At 42.4% G+C, this 22,411-nt stretch overlaps 1 protein-coding gene across 1 annotated transcript in view; it reads left to right on the forward strand.

Moving 5' to 3' along the window:
• Nucleotides 1-22,411, forward strand: part of ANTXR1 (ANTXR cell adhesion molecule 1) — an 89,057-nt gene that overhangs the window by 46,269 nt on the left and 20,377 nt on the right. Inside the window, exons 13-16 of the mRNA XM_031607990.2 lie at nucleotides 1,434-1,529; nucleotides 10,097-10,138; nucleotides 16,253-16,348; nucleotides 16,669-16,836. Coding sequence (XP_031463850.2) covers nucleotides 1,434-1,529; nucleotides 10,097-10,138; nucleotides 16,253-16,348; nucleotides 16,669-16,836 — 402 coding nt within the window. The remainder of the gene's footprint in view (nucleotides 1-1,433; nucleotides 1,530-10,096; nucleotides 10,139-16,252; nucleotides 16,349-16,668; nucleotides 16,837-22,411) is intronic.

The following is a 22,411-nucleotide window of genomic DNA, read 5'->3' on the forward strand; positions in this document are numbered from 1 at the left end:
AACCATTGAACAAGGCTGGCCCTAGAACTGATCTTTGGAGAATACCACTGGTGACCATCTGCTTGATGTAGCTCTGTTCCCTATGTTCCTCTGAGCTCTGTTCTTCATCACCCAGCGTAGGGTGAACCAGTTTGTTTCACAGTCAGGCAATTTCTCCAGAAGGATGTCGTGAGGGATGGTATCAAAGGCTTTACTGAAATGCAGGCAGAATACATTCCTTGCCTTACCTTCATCCACTGCTTTCCTTTAATCTGCCAAGCAGGTGACCTTATCATAGAGGGAGATCAAATTATTAAGGCAGGTCTTTCCCTTGATGAACCCACATTGACAATGGCTTATTACAGCTTTGTTCTTTAACTGCCTTTCATTATCCACTAGGATAATCTCCAGAACTTTTTCCAGGCACTGAGGTTAAACCAACAAGTCTGTAGTGTTTTGAGTCTTCTCTCATGCTCTGTTTGTAATTCTGGGTATATCCAGCTCATCACAGACCTTCTTTGGTAAACTGTTGAGAGCGGTTATTAGCTGTAACATCTGCTAATACCTTCAGTACTCAGGGATGAATTCTGTCGGGCCCCATGGACTCGTGACCATTGAGCAGTTTCCTTACAATTTGGTGACCACAAATGGAAAGTCACTTCTCCCCTCATCATGGCCCCCCAACTCAGATGACTAGACAACTCAAGATCATAGAATCATAGAATGGCTTGGGTTGGAAGGGACCTTAAGGACCATCAGGCTCCGATCATTAATACTAAAAAGTGAAGCAAAAATCTGTGTTTTCCTCATCCTATCTTGTTAGGTGAATTCCTTCACCAAGTATCGGTCCAATGTTTTGTTTAGACCTCGTCTTGCTGTTGACATACTTTAAAAAGCCTTTGTTGTTGTTGCCTGACTCCATGCTGGCCAGTGTCATCTCATGTTTGAGTTTTGTCTTTTTTTTTTTTTTTCCTCCCTATAGATGCAAACTGCAGCTCTCCTAAGAGCTTTCTGTTTGGATTAAATTAGAGTTCTGGCATTACTTTCGAGTTTGTGCAAAAGGGAAGAATAGAATCAAAGAATAAAGAATCATTTGAGTTGGAGGGGATCCTTAAAGGCCATCTAGTCCGACTCCCCTGCAACTAACAGTGACTCCTACAGCTCAATCAGTTTGCTGTAGACAGTCACAAAAATAGTCACAGAGGAAGAAGAATGCTTGAAATTGTAAGGAAACATTGTGTTGTGAGTGGTGATGCTTTAAGAATACATACATTAATATGTACATTTTTGGGAGAACCAAGGCAAAACTTCCTATAACTCTAGGAGGTGAATAAGATGTCTCAGCCTCTTTGTAGTAACCAAGGATGGGGAAGGTGCCCTACTTAGATGTATGAGGGAGGAAAACTGTGTTTTCTGCTGGTGGTACTCACGTGCTCTCTGTGTTTCTCTTCCAGTCAGATGGGACCATCCTGGCTATAGCTCTGTTGATTCTCTTCCTGCTGCTGGCGCTGGCTCTCCTCTGGTGGTTCTGGCCTCTTTGCTGCACAGTGGTAAGTCCTCCTCACCCTGCTCTGCTTTCAGCCTGCTGACAGCTCCATGGCATTTCTGTACGATGAAATGTTAAGTTTTACTTAAGGTAGAATGTAGGGCAGAAATGGTGGGTGGGAAGCAGCAGGTCGACATTGTCTGGATAGAACAAATGAACAGAACAAAAGGTTCTCAAGAGTTAAAAAGCTTAGATACAGAGCTGACATCTGAAAAATGCAGACAAAATGTGGAAAAAACAGGAGGTCAGGGGAGGTAAGGGGCAATCGGGGACTTGAGATAAGCTTTTCTCTCACTCATGACCCTGCTACCTGACTGCAAGGACCCATCATATCTCTGTACATCTCTGATGATCATGCCCTAGGGCTGCCTTTTCCAATGGGAATTGGGGTGAAGTGTGCAGTTCAGTGAATCTCAGCCTTTGCTTTGCGTCTCATTTACACACCAAATACAGAGCAAGAACTACTGTCAGCAGAACTGGGGACTGGTTTTGGTGTCAGGCTGCATATAATGTTTCAAATGCAACTTTTAAGATTATCCAAACTGACTCAAGTTTCTGGATCACTAGCATTGTTCCTGATTGTAAATCTCTTATCCAGTTTTCTAAGGTTACACCATGTTATAGTTTACCTCCTTGCAAGCTGTAGATCCACAGGCACTGAATGAGCTGGTCATATCTGAAGGGTCTTTGTGTGAGATATGTTTCTCTATACAGAACAAGGATGAAAAACTTGGAGGAAAAAATCTTAATCATCTGGGTCTGTTTCTGGATGGGTAAGCGAGGGGTAGAATGCTTCTTTTCACGGTAGTTTGGCACTTCTGCCCTGAGTAGAAAACCAGAAGGGAAAAAATACTTATCTGGACTTATTGGAACAATAAAAAAGCCAGTTCTAAAAATGGACAAAGGATTAGCAGAGGGGTAGATTTCTGGGAGTTGTTTGTCTAAACTAGATGACCCATTTCCAGCGAAGTCAGGCCAACTCCTTTGTTGGCACATCTGCATGGGAGGTGTACCCATGTGTGGTTTACACCAGGATTTAGTGGAGAACTGAAGTGACAGAGGGGAGAGGCTGTAAGTGATGCTACCGTTTAGTTTTTTTTTTTTTTTTTTGGAGGAGATCAATGAGGCTGATAAGAAGGCATGAATGAAAGCAGAAGGGTATGGAGTAGAGGGAGCGTGGAACTACATGCATTGAGAGGGCAGTGCAGGACTGCTCCAAGGGGATGATATGGGGACAGCAGTCAGAACTGTGCTGCTTTAAGTGCGTGTCAAACACATCCCTTTACTTGCTGGAAAGGTTTTAATTCAGGAAGCTGTGTGAGATCTCTTCATCTGTCCCAGATGGCAGAGCAGTATTGGTAGCAAGCCAGCAGTGAAGATACCTCACTGTGCATTTCAGTTCTGTAAAATGTAGAAGACAAATCCACTGTGGAGCACCCGGCCTGCTTGGTTCAGGGTTGGGAGAAAGAGAGCAGAACAGCACTGCTTATTTACTAGTTTGGCAGTGGCTCATCAAGGAATACAATGTCAGAAGTACAGAGTGAACTAAGGGCAGAGGAACTGGCTTGCACAACAGACAAGAAGCAGGCAAGCAATAACCTCTAATAATCAAACCACAGATCCAGAGACAGTGATGTGAATTCAAGCCTGGGGACATCTCAGAGATAATTGCGTGTCTGTATCGAGGGAAAAAAATCCAACTTTTTTCTTATGGAGAGTAAATTTGAGTGACAAGCACATTTCTAAACCCTGAAACTCCCCTTGGCGTGTGTTTTAATTAAATAGGGATTGTTACTGTCCAGCAGTTCTCCAGGAAAGACACCAAGCTAGCTTCACCCTGGAGTAAAGGCACTGAAGTCAATAGACTTCTCTGGAGATATATCTGGAACTCAGTATCTCCTTGGCATGCACCCATAAAGAAATGCTGTTTCCAAGTGTATCCAAGTTTATTGGTCTCAGAAGTATTCTGGGATGAAGTCTGGAATTTACCACTCATTTTACAGTAGATGCAATTGTTGCTTAGTGGATCAAAATGATAATTAAACCTTTGCTGTGCCTGGTGTTGGCAAAATTTCCCTTGACATCCACAGGGAGATGCAAAAGCATGGGATCCAGGTGCTAACTTTTAAAGAGATTTCAAGGAAGTTTATTCAACTGCAGGCAACAAAGATAGATATTCTGCAAAGCTTACATCTCCAGCACTGTACACATTGAAAGAATGATGACAAATACAAAGACATCACAGCAGGATGACCCCACTTTTCCTGAGAAGAACACATCTGCAAAACAGGAGGTGCCAGATCCTGGCCTTGATGATGCTTTTGGGCTTTTGACTTTCCGTAGCTGTTTTTTCCCCCTTTCTCCTCTTTCCTGAACGTGGGGTAACCAGGAGAGATCAGAGCACTCATAGGAGAACTGTGTGTGCTGCAGGTTCCTTAGGTGCCCAAAGGTGACATTCAGTTTCAGGCAGGAGGCTAACACAAGGTATAGTTTTCATATAGACACAATCCAAGTAAATGCAAATATCTGTAAGACAAATACATAATGAGCTTCCAAAATAGTCTTAAAGAGGCTTTTGCAGGCGTATTATTAGATTGGCTTAGAAGTTAAGTTGGTTAATTTGTTTTGGATGTATAGCAAAGACACAATATATTAGTTGAAAGTCATATCCATGCTGGGACAGTTCCCGTGCTCCTCCCATTTTGCACCTCTGTAGCAATTGCCTCCTCAGAATATATGCACCCTCTTGCTTATTTTTGTACTGCAGCTTCTTAAACTACAGGGGTGTGGCTGGCATATAAACGAGGTGTTGGTATTCAAGCACTGAACGCCAGTCTTAGCTCTAAAGCTGCTTTCTGGAAGAAAGCATGGAAGAACCCAGCAATGTGTTTGGCTCTAAGTCTGTAGTGCAGCTGACCAAAAGTTTTGGAAACAAAAATCTGGATGGAGAAAATACAGAATATATATATTAAAAACACATGCAAATTATGGCTAAATTGGAGGAAGAGAGGGGGAGGAAATACATATACATTACAGTAACCCTGGGGAGTAATAAGATTACGTGGTGCACATTGGCGTGATGGAGATTACTTGTAAGGGCCCACGTATTCTGATTCCCACCCACTCCCATGTGCGCATGAGGCACCATTTTTCTGCACTTAAAATGATCTTGGGAGAGGAGAATGCAGATTCATGAATTGTATGAAACATTAGTGAGACAGACAGAGATAAGAACAAAAATGTACAGGAAAAATGGCTTATAGACCCCACAGCCCCTGTCTTTGGTTCAGACCAAGCCAAGCACTCACCTGACACAATATGGTAGCTCCACCAAAGCTATTGGAGCCTAAACTGGTATCCACTCTTGCTGCCACAAAGGAGTGTCTTCATTTATGGCACCGTCAGTACGAAATAATTGGAGCCAAAAAGTTAAAGCCAAATTCTCTAAAGTGTCCCTCAGTTTTGGAATTTACAACCCAGGGGTTCAATATTTAGAGAGCGCTAAGAATTGCCTTCTGAAAGCGCTTTGCCTTGAGATGATAGGTGTAGACTTCAGATTACCAAACCACTTTCCTTGTTAATGCATCTCTTTAAGGCCAGATCCAAAGGCCAATTATATTAATCCTAACTGCCTTCAGCACCTTTTGTTCCAGATCACAACAGAGAGTCAGAATAGAGGAGGCACTGTTGTTCTTTGCTCCAGTTGTGCATGGAAAGCAATTAACTCAGTAAAAGTTTGTTCTTTTGTTTTTTCCGTGGGCTCCTCTCACCTCTTCCAAAGAAAGTTCTCCTAAGCCCAGCTGAGGAGAAATAGCTCATTAGGACCAAGTCTTACTCAACCAATAAACTCACGAGCAATCAATGAGTGAGAGTAAAGGCTTCTGTAGATAGCTGAAAGTAGCTGTGATGTCTTCCTGTTCTTTAGTTCAGGAAATGAAATTCATTTATTTGCTCTTCCAAAGCAAGTGGGTCAGGCACTTGGAGCAAAACCCACTGATTCTGGCCTTGTTTGTCTGTGTAATTGAAATGGCCTAGGAAAAGGAATGACCTTTGCAGATGCTTCATTTTCTCATGCATTCCCCAGAGAATTGCATGTCAACCCTACTTGGTTGCAAATTATATCAGAGCTATTTATATGGAGGGCTGCTTTTTTTTTTCCCCCTCCATGACATCATGTCTCCTCGAAGTGCATGGATGATTTTGACATGTCTGTTTTGAATTTTTGCACGTGTCAGCTTTAAGTCTTCTCTGTGAAGCAGTTTTCTCTCTCCTAGTTTTAATGAGTTAAAATTACTGAATCCTCTTCCAGGCTAAATAGAAGTCAACTTAAAAAAAAGTTTGAGATAGCATTCCAATTTGACTTCATTTGCCCCTGTGAAGAAGAATGTACTCTTTACAGATGAAAAAACAGGGACAGGCTCTTGCTTGTATTAGAAACCTTGAACTATAGACAAAATCTCCAAGGATTTAATGGATAGTTATGACACAAGGCAGATAGGAAACAAATAGAAAGGAAATGTTCCTTTATCCAGTTCATAACTATGCTATGAGACTGTCACAGGATTTAGAGGAAGAAAGAGAAAGAAGGATCCAGCAGATGGGTCATTGTTAATGTTATTTTTTAAAAAACCTTGCTTGTTATGGTTGCTGAAATACATATTCCATATTATGAAGAAGAATGATAGCAAATAAGAGCAAAATCTGCTCAATTAAATGCATTTTTCCTTCCTGAATTTTTAGTTCTAGTTAGCGGCAAAATCCTCTATTTTGTTGTATTGTTTTCTCATGTAACCCTCATTTTAAGTTATATTCTGTTCCATCTTAAAGCAGATACATTTCACTGACATGGAACATATTGCCTCTATTTATCAGATAAAACTCCAGGGACAGTAACTGAGTATGTGTTTTCTGGACTCTGCAAACTGGTGGAGTTTTCTATGCTCCCAGGATGGAAAACATTCTAGACACATTCCTGGAATATGCAAAATTTGGATTCAATATGTGCTGTCTTTGCTTATGCCTGAATGGCTACAGAAATTTTCATGGCAACGGCAAATACATCCTCTCCATGCTTTTCAGTTTCCAGTAGGTTGGCTAATAGGATTCTTGCTTTCACACTGGGTTGTTCAGCGACATCTGCTCTGTGACATCAGGGTAGGTCAACTATGAGAGACCTGTGTCAGTCATAAACGTGCTGAGACCTGTGATAGAAAAGCAAAGAATTGCTTTACTGTCCTGACTTTTCATGGTTAAGTGTGCAGAAATGCTGACAGCTACTCTTGAAGTTCTTTCCTTTACTGAGGAAAGCCAGTGGTCAACTGTCTATCCCCCATGCCTTGACTTCTTACCAAAGAAGTGACCAAAGACCATGCTGTAAGGTTTTGATAGCATGGCAGTGATGTGTGAAACCCTCAGATATTCCTAACCTAGCAAGCAAATATGGCTGCTTAACCACATTTTCCTTCTTGCAAAGACATGGACAGGAGATACAATCGCAGCAGCAAGCCCAGAAATGGCTTGGGGTTATCAAAACAATTGCAGCACACATGAACAAACACTTCTACTTTGCCAAGTTAAACTAGCCTAAGCATTTTGCTTGGCCAAGCATGCTCCCAGCTGATTGCATTCAGCAGGTCCATGTGTGTCATCTGGCAAAGCAGGGGGAAGGCGAGAGGTGCAGCCCAGAATAAGATGTGGTGGACTTGAGCCTTCTGTGCCAGCATGGGCTCTATCCTCTCTGAGTTCCCTGTAGAAGTGTTTTCTTTCTTGTACTTTAGTCATTTCTTTTTGTGCAGCTGTAAGGCACTGCCTTTCAGTTCTGGGATCCTGTTATTCCTATTTGGTGTTTGCTTTGCTCATGTGTCAGGTGGCAGAGAGAGCTCCCATTTGCTTCACTGCCTCCACTACTGCACGATGATGGTCTCGTGCACAACTCAGGAGAAAGAAAAGATTTTTACTGTTTGTAGAACCATAGAATATTTTGGGTTGGGAGGGACCTTAAAGATCATCCAGTTCCAACTCCTTGCATGGTCTGGATGCCACCCACCACAACAGGCTGCCCAAACCCATCCAGCCTGGTCTCGGGCACCTCCAGGGATGGGGCACTTCTCTGGACGACCTGTTTCAGTGTCTCACCGCTCTCTGAATAAAGAATTTTCATCTAACATCTAATATAAATCTCTCCTTCATTTAGCTTAAAACCTTTGCCCCTTGAGCTACCCCTATCTACCTATGTAAAACACTGGTTTTCCATAGAGAGGTAGGCTCCTGCAATCCTTTCCAGATCTGGATGGTGAGATAATATATTTTGTATATGACAAACTTCCAAATTTCATACAGGCTCAAAGGCAGAGAAGACTAAATTCTCCCCATCTCTGATTTCTCCAAACTAACCAATCTATGCAGCCAACTGATGAGTTTTCAGTTGTTCTTAGAAGTGCTCAGTGCTTAATAATGCAAGGAATCACTCTTTTTTTCACTTGGTCTGTGGTAGAAAAGAAAATGAGTGTTCATATAAATCAGTTAATGCCGGAGTGTGTATGTTGTGAGAAAGAATACAAATATATGAAGAACACAGATATCCCATCATATCCAAGTCTGTAATCTCAAGATTTTTCCAGTGATATTGGCTGAGAAGTTGTGAATGCTTAGCTGGGCCAAGTATGTCGGATGGATTATCCTCATCTTTCATGCCAATGCAAATCAGAGAAACTCCACTGAAACCCACAATGTTCCACCAGAATAACATTAGGGAAGGTAGTAAGACTAGTTCCAGTAGATATGTTTTGGATGAGTGAGATATCTGAAATTTTCCAGCGTTTTGTTTGGATTAAGTTTGTATCCGAGCTTTGGATTTGGTTTTGGGCTTGGATTAAGGGTTTTGGTTCAAAGATAGGTCTGCTGAAGAGTGACCATTATAGTGACAAGTAACCAAAACATCTGAAAATGTGACTAGAAAAACCTTGTGTTTATTTAGTGCTTTGTACACAAGAGTCATGAATTGTGTCATGAGATGTACAAGAGACTGTGTTGTTGCTAACTTCTTCTTAGGGGCATCTCATTTGTCCCTAACATGGTCAGTGCATTTGCAGCCAGGACTTGACCCATGGTTCTGCTGCACCAGAGCAGGACTGGGTGCGCCTACATCACTCCTGAAACGTCATCCCGTGCTTCTATGTGGGCTTTGTGCCTTTGCACATAAACAAAGATTCAGTGTTGGCACCCAAGCATGCAAGGTGTTTAGCAGAGATTCCTCGAGAACCCTGAAGGCCAACAAAGAAAGACCTGCTGCCCAGGAATGGGATATGTGGAGTGTGATGTGTAAAAAGGACTGATCTAGCCCCAGTCTCCTCCTAAGTCTAAGGCACATGCTTCTCATTAATGGCTGTATTGCATGACTTGGGGTTTGCAGAAGAAAATAAAAACAGTGAGCTCATCAGAGAAGTTAAAACAACAGTGAGGGAAATTTTTGTAAATATTTATGTCTTCGGGGCCTTTAATATGATTGTCATTTTCTCTTCCTGCATTTAAATAGCCAAGCTGTTATTGTTTGGGACTGTGATTTTGTTTTTGAAGGGCAATCTCTCAGCCTGTACATCTGCATCCCATCTCTAGGCAGCCCTTATACTCAATATACAGCCCTGACAGGAGCTCAGCACCCCAGCAACATCCAACTCATTATCTTGAGCATAAAGAAGGGGCTGCTTCATCCAGATGGACTTAAAACTACAGGAGAAATTCCATCCCTGGGGCAGCTGCATTGACACGAGTGACTGGATTCAATGTTGCCTGCAGTGGCCGTGCATTGGGGTCTGTTGCGTGTAAAGGAGAGAGATTTGACGTGTCTGTATGCAACTGCTTTCCTTTTGGAAGATTCTCTGTTGCTCTTGGAGTGGAGGGCCATGATGATAGCCAACTGCCTGCTGAGCTCGAGATGCAAATTTTTTGCATGAAATAATAACCTCACGCCCACATAAACTTAAGCTGTTTCTATGGAGAATATCCTGGACCGGTCTAAAACCTCACCCTGATTGCTTTTTTAGTTAGAAATCCTTGAAGAACTTTCAAGTTTATGTGCATATACACATGTACATATGTATGTAAGTACATACATATGCAGATTTTAAAGAAAACCATATGAGAGTGGAATATACTGCCTGACAATGTGAAAAGCATTCTTGAGGAGACCAATGAATGGCACAACATTCTGTAATGGTGTATTGCTCTGGGAGACAGCAATTACTCCTCTCCAGTGTCTCTGGGGCATTTTGTTTCACCTTGGTTTCTTTTCCAGTCTTTGTGCAGATGCTAATTAATTTGAGGCAGGACATGTATGTGTGTACAGTGGCCAGTAGAAGGACATGCTGAATTTAACATGTTTGTGCAGGTAAAACAATGATTGTTACCAGTGTGCCAGCACTATGGCTCCTATTGGGATATCAAGGAGCATCCAGGGTATATTACTTCGGATTTGCTGTCACTTCACATGGAACAAGGATCACATAATGAGCAACATTTGCATCTGATTTACCAATCTGATTTACCGCTTTTTTTTCTCGTTTATTCTTCCAGATCATCAAAGAGCCCCCTCCACCTCCTGCTGAAGACAGTGAGGTAAGTAACACCAACAAGCCAATTTCCTTGATGTTTAGGACAAAATTTTGTTCAGCTTTCTTAGAAGAGGTTATGATTCTGCTGCATGGTAGAGTATGGACCATGGCAGGAAGTTAAACCTGCTGCTGCAGGAACCTCTATCTTGTTAGTACTCGTTTCCTTCAGGACAGGCCTGAAGCAAAACTCCAATCTAAACGTGTGGACCCAAGTGAGGTTTACATTTGGGTCCAATGCTGAAGGTATTTGTGAAGGCACACATCTCTCAGAATAACATTGCTCCATGCATCCATATACAAACATCTGGCTTATTTTCCAAGTGGCCATTTCTGTTTGGGCTGTATGGATATCCACTAGTTTTGGCAGCTTTGATCCTTGGAATGAAAAGGAAAATACTTGTCTAAAATTGCACGTGCTCCGTTCAGCATCACACATGCCTCCAAGCCAAGGGACTCAATTGCTGGAGTTAATTAAAATACATCATTCTGGAATGCTGGTTCTCTGGCCAAGGACTGGAAGGGGAAATTACATCTCTGTGCTAAGTAAGAAGGCATGCTTCGTGTATATGGAAGCCCTTCTAAAACCAGTAAGTGTTGCAAAAGCTAACCAGTTGCTGCAAAATTGAGCCAGTTGCAGCAGACCTCAGGTTCGTTCTGGTTAAACTGTAAGGATATCTCTGGGCATGTTATATTTTCTCTTTGATTCTGAGAGTAAGAGTCCATGCAAATCTTAGGATGGAACAGGCCTCAGTTCATCAGTCTGTTTCACGGCTTTCCTCTAACTGTGTGTTTGCCAGTGGCTTCTCTGCAGAGAAGCAGAACAATTGTGTTAATTTGCTACCTGTAGCTTACCTGCTTCCTTCTTAATGCAGTCTATACAATATTCTAGATGTTGTTCCTACTGTTTCTGTTTTGGGACCCTGGGATGAGGGGATTTAGTTGCAACAATCTGCCAACATAGAGACTAATCTGATAGCAGACACAATTCCACATGTACTTTCCACCATGTCGTATCCCTTAAACTCAGTACTCAGTTTTTCTAAAGCTACCTTGTACAATCAGCAGCCAAAGGAAAGCCCACTTTTATACTGTTTCAGAAACTGGAAAGCATCAGAGCAGTGCTCAGTGATCAGTAATGCTTGGAGCTGTGACTTCTGTGTTGCATGTTTTCCCCTACAGAAGCCTCCCACTGGTGGAAAAACAATAGGAGCTCTAAAAAGATGCAGTTTGTTGGTCTCATTTACTCTTATAGAGCTGGATCCACAGAGTGGGATTGACAGTAATATGATGCTTTCAGAGAGGACTGAATACTCCAGATTTTTTACTTTGCTGAAAACTAATAGAAGATGGAGTTGTTTTTCTTATAATTTGTGGATAGCTTTCTCCCTTGTAGAAATCATAGTAACTACTCATCTCCAGAATGAAAAACTGCTAATCCCTTAAGCAGCAGCATTGCAGTTACAGTGTGATTCTTTTCTTCTAAAAACCTTGGCAAAAATAAGACAAGAGGAATTCTTGCATCAGCAGATTTGGGAGCTGAGGCCCATATGTCTTTGCGCTGCAAGGAGAATGCATTATACCATAACAGTGAGGGGAAAGCAGCATTGCTGTCAGAAACCCACCAAAGGTTTTATTGAACTCTGCTTAAAAGGCATTTTGAGACATATTGGAGCCATGCTCACTGTTGGTGAGGGAAATTGTTACTTGCTAGAAACTTCCAATGAATTCATTTTGAAAGTGCAAATGCTGTCAACTCACCGCTGTGTTCTTCAGACAATGCAGGATGCTGGAGGAGGCTGACCCCAGATGAAGGACAGATGGTTTTACTTAGAGCCAGGAAAGATTGAGTTAATGCTGATCAGAAGAGGTGAATGCCTCGAGGAGTCAGTGAGCACCTTGCTGGCCTGCGATTGACTCAATGATAGCGGATCAAAACTGTATTCTTTATTCCCTGTGAATAGGAAGGCTCTTTCTATCTGTAAGATAGAAGCTGGAGAAAGAAACAGCTGCTTTTGTTCAAGTGCCCATCACTTTCAGGCTGGGTTTATTGGAATGACTTATTTGACTTAAATGAGAAGTGTACCAAGAAGCTGAAGTTGGTTCTCATTATTGCAACCCATCTTCTACAGAGAAAAAAAAAAAGGCATTCTGCAGGGCTTTCCAGCTTTCAGCAATTTCCTTTTCACTACCTGACTTATGCCAGGGCTCTGCTACTGGGCTGTTCCACAGGACAAGTTCTGACTGTGTCATAAGGTGCACTTCCCACTGTCCCCAGGAGGCACATGCTCTTCTTGTTGCTTTCTTGCCCTTCTAAACACCAGGCAGCGTCAACACAGAATCACCAGCATTGGAAAAGATTCCAAGATCACCCAATCTAACCCACTAAACCATATCCTACACGTCCTATTACATCTAAACATGTGCTGTTGTTATCTTTATTTGCTGTTGTGGCTGTGCTTTCTCCCACAAAACGGATTCAGGGACACAACATGCCCTGAAACCTGGTAAAACCAGGCAGGACACAGTCCAGATGACCTGAGCACACCCTCTCCTCATCAGTAAAACCCAGTTTTTCCATGAGGCTCAAGCCTGGGCACCACAGTCACTCCTACCATGGCACCAGGACCAAGCCACCAACCAGCCTGTAATTGGATAATCCTTTTGCCTGTTGTTGTCCTGCCCACATACACTGAAGCACACATACACAAGAAAGTCCTGGAGGGAAAGCACCATTCAACAGCAAAAGTCATGAGATGTTGAAGGTAATTATTGCTGTCATGGAAGGCCTGCATGAAAAGGAGGATTTTGACTCACTGCCTGGCAGCTATTGTGAAGTCAGCAGATGAAACCTTCTGTTCATCTTGATCTCTTTGTGGACTAATTTCTTTCACCCACAGCTGAACAGTCACAAAGCCAATGAATGGCTTACAGGAATGGAGCTGCTTGCACCCTCACTTATTGTTATTTATTAATCCTTTCCAAACCACTCTACTCTTCCTGAAAAGCCTTACTGGGGAGATAGCAAAATAAGCTCAGAGAAGTTCTGATGAAATTTATTTTGTAGACACCAAGGCAGGAAATGTATTCTGTTATTCCTGAAATAAAGCCAGGTTGCAGCAGTATGCCAGCTCTTTTCCTTCCCTTTTCCTCCCCTTTTACAGTGTGTTTTGGAAATTTGGGAGGAGGAGAAAAGGAACCTTTTGAGATACAGGCATTTAAAAGAGCTGGGATGTTATTGGAAACAAATGAGGTGTTGTGGTTACTTCATGAAGGTGTGGTCTTTTATAACCAAATTTAATGCGAAATATCTAGGCAGATCCAGCACAACATACTCTACTAGTGTAGAGGCAGTGAACCGTGGGATGTATTCCCCATGCACTGCGAGGTGGGGACATAAATCTGGGGACTTCAGGTGTTTTGTTCTGTAGAACAATTTCCTCTGTGACTTTGGGTATGTTATTTCATTTTTCATGTTGCTCAGCATCTGAGCCGTAGAGTGGGAATCATTCAGTGTCTCTTCTCCTCCTCCATCAATACAGGGGTTCTCTTTTAATTATTTCCCATGTACACTTTACCCTCTGAGGATATATCCTTCAGGCAGGATCTTTACCATGGATAAAGCAGGAATTCCATGATCAGTAAGACCATTAAATGCTGGCTTTCTAAGCAGTTTTGTCTTGAGGATAATCAAATAGGTGGGTTTTCTGGTGCCTAACAAGAGCTGAGCTCTCTATTCAGCCTGCTCCTTAGTAGAGCACCAGTAGAGCATCTTCTCTTTGTTCTTACGATTTTTTAGTTCTTTCTGACAATACTTTGCAAGCTTGTCTGGAAGAGGTGGAGATACGAGAAACACCAAAGGCATGTTCTTGCAGAATGGCTCAGGGATGGTTAAGATTGGGCAGGGTTTATCCAGATGCCTGGTCCACGAAAGCAAGAATGAAATATTTCTTATGAACCAAGAAAATTGTCCTCCAAATCTAACAATGCCTTTGCATTTGGGAGGTGGCCTTGCAATTTGGAAGTGGGCCTGGTGTTGGGAGAAGGGATTGAGGTGTAGGAAGCTGCAATCCGGGAGGACAACGAATTTCACATCCAGGTTTCCTCTGCTGTAAAATTAGATGTTAACAACAATTACTCAGAGGGTTGACTGCCCCATGTCATACAGTGCTTTCTGCAGGCAGAGCTCTATAAATGCTAAGTTCTGACAACATCCAGGCTTTGCAGAGACAACTGTGAAAATAATTATAAGGGTGGGGAGAGGAGTAATTTGTCCAAACTTTTATATCTGGCCAATTTTAGTTTGAATTTTTACCCTGAGTGGTTCCATGTCCCTAGTGGAGCCTGAGTTATCCTTCTGTTACCCACAGATGAGGTTCCCTCAGGTCAGGGTCAAAGCATACAGAACCCAGCATGGCCTCTGAGATAAACACATCTTTGTTTTCTGAAATCCAGTGGTGATGAACCTGGATCTCTGACAGTGAAATGTAGCTCTGTCCTTATTATTATTATTTTGTAAAAGAAACTCTAGCTCCATCTAAAGCAGATTAGAGGGGTGGAAAGATGCCAAGTTCTGCACAGTCACTTTCCAGCATCCTTAAATGCACTTGGATTTTCCAGGGCTGCCTTTTGTGCTGCTATTGGGTCAGAGCTGAAGTTCCTTACGCAGTTCTTCCTCAGGAAAAAACTCCACTGTAGCTAATATGGGCCAAACTGAGCCAGGATGTGATAATTCATGCCCGTGGTATTGGCTCAGATCTTGTGAATGGGGCACTGAGCTGGGATGCTGGTGTGCAGCATTGTGTTCCTCCTCATTCTCCTGCTGGCTCCCCACTTTGACCCCCAGCTTTCCAGTTGCTTCACTTGAGCAACTCACGTGTGTTATGAGCACATTTGTCAAGTGTGTAGGAAATCATTGAGTTGCTGCTGGCTTTTTTTCTTTCTGCTCATATTGCAAAACCTCCCATGCCCTTCGAAACATGTAAACAGGCTCATCCGGAAGAAAGCTTGTGACTCTTTTGTTTTTCAGATGTTTGCTGTAGTCCTTTTTTGCGCGTGTGGTGTTTCTGTTGTCCTGGCAGAAGCCCTCCTATCTTAGATCGAAGCGACTTGCAGGGTTTTCAAGGGCTTGTGGGGAAGATTTCCTAAACCCTGGTATTTCCTGTTGTGAGAAGTCCAGTCTGTGCTAAGCTGAAGAGAGAGAAAGAGAGAATTGCTGAAGGAAAATATTTAGATGGCTTTGGTTCCTTTTTTTTTTTTTTTTTTAATAAAAAAAAAAGTCCTCATGGAAAACTTCATGCAGAGATATTAAGTTCTTAGGTTGCAACAAAGAGCCTCAGCTACTCCAATGAGAGAGAGGAGATCAGCTTCGAAGGAGAAGAGCTGTGTATTTATGATTCATTTGCCCACTCTCCTTGAGATCAGGGCAAATTTTGCAGCCCGATTGATGGTTTTGGTTTGTTTTAAATAAAAAAAATGCTTTTGTTTGGCATGAAAAGCATAGTTTGTCTCGAATTTTTATTCCTCCTCCCCAGTTTTTCAGTTTTCCAACTGGAGAGTTCGAATTCAAAGTATTTTTGGCTTTCCCAGTTTTGGAAAGCTCCAAAGTTCTGGAGTTTTGCCAAATCCCTGTGAAGAATTAAAGGAAGAAAGGGGAAAAAAAAAAAAAGAGAGAGACCATTTTTCATTTCTCTTCGCATTTTTCACAGGAAATACTGAACGTTTTTGATGGACTCTGCTTTTCTGCTTTGCCAGTTCACAGACAGAGTTGTAGAAGTTAAAGGGAGAGGCACTGGGTGGGTCAGAGCATATGTGCAGTTCTTACAGTGTACCAGTATTATGTAGAATACACCGATAGAAATTAAAAAGGATGAAAGGTCCCTTTAAAACAAACAAATAATCAAAACCACACATTCTTGCTGGAGCTTGATTGTACCCTTCGGGTGGTGGTGGTGTTTATATTATGAAACATTTTCTTTTCATGAGTGTACATCCTCGGGAAAGCAACCAGCAACGGACTACTACCTTTACAGCACCAGTTCTTACGGGCTGAAAACTATTTGCCCCTTACCAACTCAGTTCCTTCTTTCTAACAGTGCAACCCTTTCCTTCTGTTTTGTAGGAGGAAGATGACGATGGTCTTCCAAAGAAGAAATGGCCAACAGTGGATGCTTCTTATTATGGCGGTCGAGGAGTTGGCGGCATCAAGAGAATGGAGGTAAATAGACATCAGCTTATATATCAGAAAGTCTGAGTTGTGAACTCAGTTGTGAAGCATTCCGGCAGTTTAACCAAAAAGCTTGGGAGACAGGTACAAACTTCACTCTTTTTGCATCTGAACCAAATTTTTTTCTATATAGGAATATTTGAGAGCCAAATAGAAGGTCTTAAGTTTTAGGACAGTCTTTTCCTTTACTGCAGTACAATGTTTGTGCCTGAGATACATGGGCAACATTCCCATGCAAATTGCAATGAAATATTCTTACAGCTTTTCTCAAGCGCTTCCCCACCCTCACTTTTCTGCTGATGTCATTTCAGGTGCGCTGGGGAGAAAAGGGCTCCACAGAGGAAGGCGCTAAGTTAGAGAAAGCCAAGAATGCCAGGGTCAAGATGCCAGAACAGGAATATGAGTTCCCCGAACCCAGGAACCTTGCAAACAACATGCGCAGACCTTCCTCTCCTCGGAAGTGGTACTCTCCAATCAAGGTAAGTCCAGTCCAGCAATGTACCCCGTTAAGCGTTTCCAGATCTGTGTTAAGCAGTCTATTTTCACCTCCATGGGTAAAAATGGAGAACTTTAAACTGTGATCTCAAGGTGCCGGTAGAGGAGCTGTACATAAGGAAATCCCTCTGAACAAGTGACCAAGGACAAGTGCTATAGAAAGGAGCCATATGTGCAATGGCAATTTCCCATCAGGTTAAACAGATTTCAGGGTTGCATTGCTTTCTTAGACCAGAATAAGCAGCTGATCAGTTATAGTGGTGTAGCTTCTGTAAAGTTCTTACAAACTCCACTGTGCTTGCAAAGTTAGTCCCTTTAGTCGATACTGCATATTCTCTGAGATGCAGGGAGCAAATTGCATTTTCTTTCCTTAGAAAGAGGAAAGAAATATGAATGTAATTGCTCCTAAATGTCACCAGAGATGTTCTGAGAAGATCAAGGATTGCAGTGCAGCACATGGATGTCTGCCAGCAGACGTGGGTCGCAGGGCCAGCTTCATGCAGAAGGGATGCCCTGCGAGAAGATTTTGGCTGTATTAGAATGCCTCAGGAATGGAGAATCAAATTCATGCTGATATCAGGTCAGAAGCATTGCAAGAGCTGCTCAGCAGTAGCCCACAGGAACTGGGAGGGCTCCCCTTCTGTGCCATCTTAAGCAAGCAAGCAACTGGATGCTTTGCTGAAGCAAAACCCTTCATGGCACACGTGAACATTCTTCCAGGATTAAGAGAAACAAACCACATGCAACAGATATCATTGGCATCATCCACTGATGATGCGTGAAAACACTCCAGAGTCAGAAAGCTAATCTCTCGCAGTCAGGATATGTTGAGATGTTTCTATCAAAGCATTCTCTTTGTTACTACATTTTTCAGGGTTAATCCTTTCAGGAAATGCTGAGACCCTTCTCGTATCTTTTCAGTTCATGGCTATTTGTAGCAGCACTGCAGTAATCAGAAAAGACTAAAAATGCACAGTTCATATCTGAGTGCAAACCCTGCACTGCTGGAACCTGGATCTCTTTTTGAAGAGTGGTCATTCTGGTTAAAATATCTCCACAGGCAATTTTGTTAAACCCTCTGATGTTGAACACAACTTAAACTTTATTCTAAGTGAGGAAGTGCCTCACTGCTGAAACAGAGAGTTTTTAGTCCCCTGTTTTCTCCCTGTCTAGTAGCAGCCAGCCTGGTCAGGCATACTCTGTCAGCTACGTTATTACGACGCAGATATATTTCACTGCAGTACACCCAGGTTTCCCTGCATTGTAACTTGTTACTGATCAGCCGAGCAGTGCCCGGAGGAATTTGGGCAAGTAACACGTTTTGGCTTTCCTCAGTCATTGATCTTGCTGCTGGTTCAAATCCAGCAATTGAAATGGCAAGGATGCACAAGGGAGTACAAGTGGTTTCCGGAGGATACAGAAACGTGAGCCTCTGTGAAAATTTGGTCCAATGACCTCTCTCTTTTCCCCCTTAAAGATTATCATCTAATAAACATAGCCTACCAACAAGTCATTTGCAATTGTGCTATAATGACTTCAACATGTGTTCATGAAAGTTATTCATTCCCTTGGTGGGACAGGTTACAGACTCAACTGTTCTCAGTTCAGAGTCAGGAATGCAGTAAGCACCATCCCATATAGCTGCTCCTTTGTTTCTAAATTCATTGCATTGTCATTTACATTAGTGCAAAGTGTTTGTAAGATACACCAGTCTCATCTGGAAGATTTTCACTCCTACTACGTGCTCATGGAAATGACCTCATCCAGCTGAGAGAAGCAGCTCACTTGCTTTTGTGTGCTGCAGTCTGGATTCAGGCACACAACACTATACTCTAACCACCTAGGAATTGACAGAAACACTGATTTTAGCACAAAGAGGCAGTTGGAATCCATGTGAGCACCACTACCTCAGATCATTAGCTGTGAGAGCTAGGTCTTTCCCATCAGAGATAATGCTGAGTTTCTCCCCTCTGTCTTCACCAATTCATGATGTTGGATGACAGTCTCAGTAGATTTTCAGTTTGTTTTTAGAGATTATTTTGCATGGCAGAAAATCAGTTTTGAACTCAGGAGTTTGTTGCAGACTTATCCCAGCTGGGAGTTCAAAAGAGGCTTGAAGAAAAGATTCTATGTATGTTCAAGTTCCGTTCTGATTCTGACTAGGAACATCTTTTGCTTCATAACAGCAAGAATTTAATTATTAGGGGACTAAGTGCATTAGAAGTATCTCATGGGTGATATATCTTCCTGTTTCCTTTGGAAAAATCTTTCCTTGGTGCCATTCAAAGTCTACAGTATGAGGACAGGTCCAATCCAAAACCCCATATCCAAATACTCCCTAACTTTGGCATGTTCCACATCTGGATAGTGTTCAGCAGCCTGAATATGTGGATGAGAGTTTGCCTAATTATTAATTGCCACCACACCCCTTATTGAGCTGTACCCAACTGGATTTCTGTATCCAACATTTTCCCCACGTACAACCACGAGCACTCAAAAAAAGCAGAGGGGATCATTCCTGTGAAGCAGAGGTCCTGCAATTACTTTCCCTGTGCAGTAAGGAACTAGCAAAATTGGCATAGCTCACCAGCACTCTTGGCAGAAGTTCTTGTCCAGAAGACATGAGCATATGAAGATGAATTTGTGTGTGCAGGGAAGCTATCATGGAGTTGTAAGAGGCAAAGGAGGACAAGGAGGGACAGCCTATTAAGTCATTGGGTCTGCACTCTCAGCCAAAGCAGCATTGCTAGCTTGAGTCTGTCCTTCACTGCTTTTTCCAGTCTGGTTTTTAAAATAACATAGAGGCTTCCACTGCTTTTCAGGGGGAATATTTCCCAGTCTACTAGACCTCACCTGTAGGAAATGGCTCCTGATACTCAAATTTTCCCTCATCCTCAAGCTCTAAATGCACTCAGCTCCTTTGATTGGAGACATTAAGTTTCCACCCACCCCACTGGGCTGTTTGAAACATCTCTTTGGAAGGTGGATGAATATGCATGTGGCAATCTACTTATAAAGGAAGTGGGCAAGGAATTAAATCTCAGAAGCAGTGAACCAAGGTGGCTTGAATCTGACAAGGAGCCAGGAAATTCACATTTTAGGGCCAGCAGGCCTCCTTTTCTCCATGCAACACAAGCATCAGCTTTACTTGGAGTTCTCTACCTTTTGCCAGTTTGTCTGATGGAGTTTTTCTTCCCCTTACATCCCCTCTCCAGAGTGGCGTCCGTATGGTAGGTAGACAGCTGTTAGCTGAGAGTGGATAGATTGCTGCTAGAAATGCTCCAGGGCTTTGTTTGCTGCCAAATTGCAGCTACTGACACTTAACAGATTGTTATTATTATTGTTGTTGTTATTCTTATTTGCTGCTGTTACTTCTTAGCACAACGCCAACTGGCTTAGCCCACTTTTAAAATATCGCTTCAACAATATGAATAGTCAGTGTAAATAACCCAAGGAGCACCACAAGTCTAGAAACTTCTCAAGAAACTTGCCAAATCCTCAGTTCATCTGACAGAGGGAGGAGCAGCAGAAAATGTAGAGGCAAGTAAAGGATCATAAAGGATTATGAGGATTATGCCATTTGGTTCAAGACATGGTCCCTGCTGTAGCCAGTCACCGATCTGTCTATGCTTTGGTTTGGTTGAGAGCTTTTGTCTCACCCCTATTTCTGCCTCTGCTTCTATCTGCATCAATCTCTTCTCCTCAGAGCATTTGTAGCAGTTAGTTATCATAGAATCATTTGAACTCTTAGAGGTCCTCCAGTCCAACTCTCCTGCAATGAGCAGGAACATCTACAGCTCAGTCACATTGCTCAGGTCTTGGTTCAGCCTGACCTTGAATGTCTCCAAAGATGGAGCATCCACCTCATCGCTGTGGTTGACTCAAAAAGGCCAATAGCAGTCTCTTAACAACTGTACAAAAAGTACCATAAGACAAGGCTGAATTCACTGTTCATCCACAAAAACTCACCTGCAGGACCTGCCTCAAGGCTGAGGTTGAAGCAATGAATAATCCTCCCAAAAAGAAACCTCAGATGCATCCTAAACTGAGGCCACTTAATGATTTGCTGTGCTGTGTGACCTTGACACATTTTTCTAGCTTTGGTCTTTCCTGTCTCTGTTTGCAAAGCTGATGTAGCACATCTTCCTCCCTGGAAGAAGCCCAAGGGCAGCTTGGATCTACAGGCAGCCTACAAAACTGCCTTTGACTGACAACATACGAGGTCTCAGGATCACTCTAGGCACCAGATCATTTGCTAGACTACAGTCCATGCAGTGCTGACCTAACCATTAGAAAGAAACCTAACCATTAGGAAGATATGTTAATTTTCAGGCAGTACCTGAAGTGGCCCTCCTTCATTTATCATCTACATCTCTTACTGTTTCCACTTTCTGGACTTTATATCTAGAAGGACACAGCTTTATTTGCCTCCAGCCCAATTTTTTTGCCTCCACGCTACCTTGCACTTCAGTTGCAAAAGAGTTTCCAACCTAAGAGAGGCCCAGCTCATCTACTGGAGAGCACAGAAGTGCTTCTGTTTCCAAATGAATGCATTGCCATTTTCATTTCTTTAAGCATTATCACCCTTTCCATGATCCATTCCCTTTCTTCTGTCCAGATGTCTCAGGCAGACCATGAAGCTCCATTCAAGTTCCCAAAGATGGATCTTGTTTTTTTTTTTTTTTTTCCCCAAGAAATATCAGTAGAATGTTGGAGGTAAAGACTTTTTTATTCCGTGTAAAGTTGTAATTTTCCCTTTGGTTTCTCATAGGAAAAATGTATGAAAAAAATGTACTTATTTCTTCAGTTGTCAGAGGGGACAGGAGACCAAGAACTTCCATGAGCTCTGATGAAGGGAGAAAGATGGACTCAAAGGGAGAGCTTTCAGATTGGAAGGATGGGTTTGGATGGATTCACAGACAGGGATGGTTTCCCTCTGGTCTAAGAGAGGCTGTCCTAATACAGGAATCTGACAGAAGAGGTTCTTGCTTCTTCCTTTGAGAATTAGACTTTCCTGGCTCTCACCTTAGGAAGTCTTTTTTCCCAGTATCCTATGGAAAACAACATCTATGCAGTCATTCTGTGTGTGTGTCTGTCTGTCTCCACCCATGTATCCCTCCAACTCCCAAAAAAGCTTTGAAACGTTGGCTTAATACATTCATTGAGGAACGTAGGTGTCAGAAAGGATTATGGCCCTAATGGTTTCTTTAAAAGGAAGGAGAAGACTCCATATATGCCCTTGAGAAAGGAAGAGGTGCACTGAGCGCATGTGTATTAATTCTTTAATTTGGCCTATCAGAGGCTGTGATGTCTCTATAATAGATATGTCAATAAGTAAAGTGTGTTGTTAACCCTCCAGACAAATTTTTACAAGTCTTTGGGTAGCATTCACTTAACAGCCTCTGGGCCAAATGACATTAATTTGAAGATTTTGGTAAATTCCTTTGCAGTTTGTAACATATCCATAGTGTTCCATTGAGCCAGCCAACATGCTGCACATACAGAAATCCTTCTACAGACCTCCTGGAAGGTGAATCCATTTTGAAAGTGAAATCCCAG

Source organism: Phasianus colchicus, chromosome 27 (assembly GCF_987193195.1).
Source record: "Phasianus colchicus chromosome 27, bPhaCol1.hap1.1, whole genome shotgun sequence".
Classification (NCBI taxonomy): Eukaryota; Metazoa; Chordata; class Aves; order Galliformes; family Phasianidae; genus Phasianus; species Phasianus colchicus.